The sequence below is a fragment of the Motacilla alba genome, chromosome 7 (assembly GCF_015832195.1).
Source record: "Motacilla alba alba isolate MOTALB_02 chromosome 7, Motacilla_alba_V1.0_pri, whole genome shotgun sequence".
Lineage (NCBI taxonomy): Eukaryota > Metazoa > Chordata > Aves > Passeriformes > Motacillidae > Motacilla > Motacilla alba.
The window spans coordinates 38,022,051-38,025,627 of NC_052022.1; the positions used below are offsets into that span (position 1 = coordinate 38,022,051).

Consider the following 3,577-nt stretch of genomic DNA (forward strand, 5'->3'; position numbering starts at 1 on the left):
CAAGTGGCCTCAGCTGCATCTAGGGCTTCCCCTCCAGATCACACCCCATCCCTGCAATCCTCCTTTGCATTCTGGATAACACCTTCATATCTTTCTGTATTGTGGTGCCCAAAACTGCACCCGTCTGCTTACAGCACTTCTCTTGGCTGCTGCTTTCAGGGTGTGGGCACCATAACCAGAGACACAGAACAGATTCTCCTCCCAGAGTTATCCCTATGCTCTGCACTTCCACATGTGTCTGCCTTGATGTTCACTGGGTAACTTCCCACTTTGTGGCCGCCCATTGCTGTGCTCAGCAGGGACACAGTTGTAGTTGGACAGGAGCTGCCAGAGCAAGACAGGCAGCAACTGAAACTGAGAATATCAGAGGCTGGGCAGATTCTATTTTTTCCACAAGGCAGAAAAGACATTCAGAAAAGTACAAGGAAAGTTCACAGTGTTCCTTTGCAATCTGATTGCCCTGGGAAACTCAGAAATGGATGGTGTTTTGGTGCTATTGTCACTGCCTTCCATGAAAAAGATTCATACCAGGAAGGAGCAACATCGTCTGACAGAGACCAAGTGTTCCAGCAGTTGCTCCAGGTGCTGCTGCCATCAGCGCCTGCAGGAAGGAGCAGAGCCCCCAGTGCACGCAGGCTTTGGCACAGGAGCCCCCCGGGGGCACAGGTCTCTGGGGCAGGAGAGGGGCACCAGCGCTGCCAGGGCTCGGGGGGTGGCAGCTCTGCTTGGGCGGGGACTCTGCCACACCTGCTGATGCCAGCGCTGCCTGGGCCCCAGGGCTCAGAGCAGCATTCGCGCCCTGGCCCACCCGCTCCTTGTGCGTGTGGCACCCGCGGGTTTAGGATGGCCAGCAGCCGGCACGTGTCCCAAGGAGGCCGAGCCAGCTTCCCTGGAAGGCCCCGTGCCCTTGCCAGCGCGGCTGCGTCGGCAGCCCTGGGGGCTCCTTCTGCTGCCCCGAGCCTGCAGAGCAGGGCAGCGTCTGCTGCTGCTCTGAGCCCTTGCTAAAGATCCTGTCGGGCTGTCTTAGACACTTGGGGCCAGCAATTCCTTCACACCTGGGCCACTTGGAGTGGGCTGGGGGCAGCCCCAGGGCAGAAGGCAGGGTGTGCAAGGGCCCCTGGTGGCACGCTGCAGCACGGTCACCGTGGCATGGAATGGAACCCGGTGTCCAAGGGCCCTTTGTGACACGTGGTGACATAGGAGCTGGCAGTGAGTCGAGCACGCCACAGTGCTCAGAGCACGCGACGAGACTGAACGCGACAGAGCGGTGCCCTGAGGAGCCCCTGCACAGTGCACTCATTCTTGTCCTACCCGGAGATTTTCTGAGGTGTTGTTCCTGCAGCTGACCTCGAGGCCAGACCACAGGACTTGGTGACTGGTGGTCTCCCCGAGGCTTCAATTCTGCAGGTGCCCTTGAGGGCAGAGCGTGGGACTTGGTGCCCCGGGGCATTCCCGAGGCATCTCTCCTGCAAGTTGCTCCAGTCACTGACATGGAGCAGAGACCCCCGAGAGTGCCCAAGCTGGCCTGGGTGGAGGAGGAGGAGGAAGAAGGCCCTGGAGCTACGTCTGTACAGGAGACTGATGAGGTGCTGCCATTCCATCCACCACAGGAGGGTGAGTGGCAGAGCTGGGCCTCAGGGCTGGAGCCTGCAGCCAGCTTGGCCCCAAGCCATGGAATCCTAAGGCATCTCCGGGGGACATGTCCATGGACAGGACAGAAGAGGGGCCGGGCAGACACCCCGCAGTGGCCGTGCTCCATCCCCCTGGGGCATCCCGGGCTCTCCCTGCCTGGGGAGCGCAGGGCTGGGCTGTGTTCTCCGGCCTCTCCCGCAGCCCCTCAGCTCTGGCTGCGCTCGCTCTTTGCCAGATGCAGCCCTGGAGCGCACACAGGAGCAGCAATCCAGCCGTGGTCGCTTCCAAAGAACAGCGCAGGTACCTGCAGCCATCCCCCCCTGGGCTGGGCCTGCTGCCCCTGCTCAGCCGAGCACCGTGTGTGGAGCACTCCATGGAACACCCCTGGCTTCTTGCCCTTCTCCCACAGCTCGTTTGCAACTTCCTCAAGAGCATTGGGCAGGAAGAGAGCAGCACCATGGGCACTGGGCTCAGAGCACACTCAGAGCTCCTCAAACATCAGACCAGTGCCGCCCTGCTGGATTTGCTGGTGGAGAAGGGTGTTTCCAGGCCAGAACAAGTAAGCAGCCTGTGGCCAGGCTTCAATTCCCCCATGAGTCACGTGGCTTCCCAAGCCACGCCTGCTGGTCCCTGGGAGCCTTTGAGGCCATCGCAGTGAGGTGGGAAGGGAAGCACTTCTCTGGGGACACTGGGAACACTGCTCCCTCTGGCAGCTTTCCAAGTGTCCCTGTGCCTTCTGCAGGTGCCCGCCATGGTGAGGTTCATCCACCAGTGGCTCATGGCCAATGACTCTGCCGAGCACAGGCTGGACAAGACCCTGCTGCATCTCACGGAAGCACACCCGCATGATGCAGTCATGACGCTCCTGCGTGTGGCCCCGTCCTGTGACAGGTATGGGGCCCACCAGCCCAGAGGGCTCAGGGCTCCCCAGCCCATCACCCTGTACAGCCTGTGCCATGTGTCTGAGCAGCAGAGAGTTCCAGGGCCCTCTGGCTGCTCCCTATCCCAGACCTGGCATGCCAGCCCCCAAGCCTGCTGCCATGCTCCCTTGCCGCCCCTCAGGGCTCTGTCCCCACAGGGCTGGGCTGCCGGGGTGCTGCTGGAGAGGCACAGAGGCAGAGCCAGTGATCAGCCCGGATCCCTGTAGATGCCCAGGCCACGGTGCTGTGTCTGAGACCCCCCTGAGACAGAGCTCTAACCCTGCAGAGCTGCCATGGCCCTGTGGAAGACCATCATGTGCTCAGCCAGGACTGCAGAGCTGGCACAGCTGAGACTCCTGGATGTGCTGGGGAGCTGGCCAGTGCACAGCACGTGCACCTCCGATGGGAACAACACGGGTGTCTTTGCCCTGGCTGTGAGTTTCTGCAATGGCCTTTGCTGGCAGCAAGGCCGCCTCTCCAGCAGCTCTCCATCCTCCTTCCCCCGCTGCATCTCCCGGCCTCGGGCGCTGGCCTGACACCTGGCCTAGGGGCAGCTTCAGGGCCACCAGGCCCCGTGCTCCCCCTGCCTCTCTCCGGGCCTCTCCCTGCCACGCTCGGGCCCTGCCACACGGACACCTCAGCCACACTGAGCGCTGTCTCGGGGGGCTTTGTCCTTTGCAGGCAACTGTGGTGATGTGGAAGATCCTCCAGGAGCCCCGTGTCCCACGTATACTGAAGGTGTATTTCCCCCACCTATTTGTGCATCTGCTCTTCCAAGCGTTCTTCAGCACAGAAGAGATGCCAGAGGAGGTCGATACCTTCTGGAAGGGATGCCAGGAAGAGCACGGCCTTGCCACCAGCCCCAACAGGTGCTCCATCCCAGTCCTCCTGTCCCTGCCACATGGCCAGGGCAGGAGCCAGTGCTGACAGTGTGACCTGGGCTTTGCTCTGCACACAGGTTTGCACTGCAGACCCTCAAGTCCCTGCTCTGCCAAAAGCAGTACAAGGATGTGGTGCTGGCCATG

At 61.5% G+C, this 3,577-nt stretch overlaps 1 protein-coding gene across 1 annotated transcript; it reads left to right on the forward strand.

The window, feature by feature from the left end:
• Positions 1–1,590: 1,590 nt before the first annotated feature.
• LOC119703215 lies at positions 1,591–3,324 on the forward strand. The gene is made up of 2 exons (XM_038142706.1): positions 1,591–2,191; positions 2,375–3,324. The coding sequence occupies exons 1-2, from the start codon at positions 1,700–1,702 to the stop codon at positions 2,777–2,779; spliced, it is 897 nt and encodes a 298-aa protein (XP_037998634.1). The 5' UTR covers positions 1,591–1,699; the 3' UTR covers positions 2,780–3,324.
• Positions 3,325–3,577: the final 253 nt, after the last annotated feature.

What these genes read in the sequence shown, in the direction of transcription:
- LOC119703215 (XM_038142706.1), top strand. Translation starts at nt 1,700, where the DNA reads ATGTCCATGGACAGGACAGAAGAGGGGCCGGGCAGACACCCCGCAGTG. An exon ending in GTGTTTCCAGGCCAGAACAA is followed by an intron (nt 2,192 to 2,374) that starts GTAAGCAGCCTG and finishes TGCCTTCTGCAG; the next exon opens with GTGCCCGCCATGGTGAGGTT.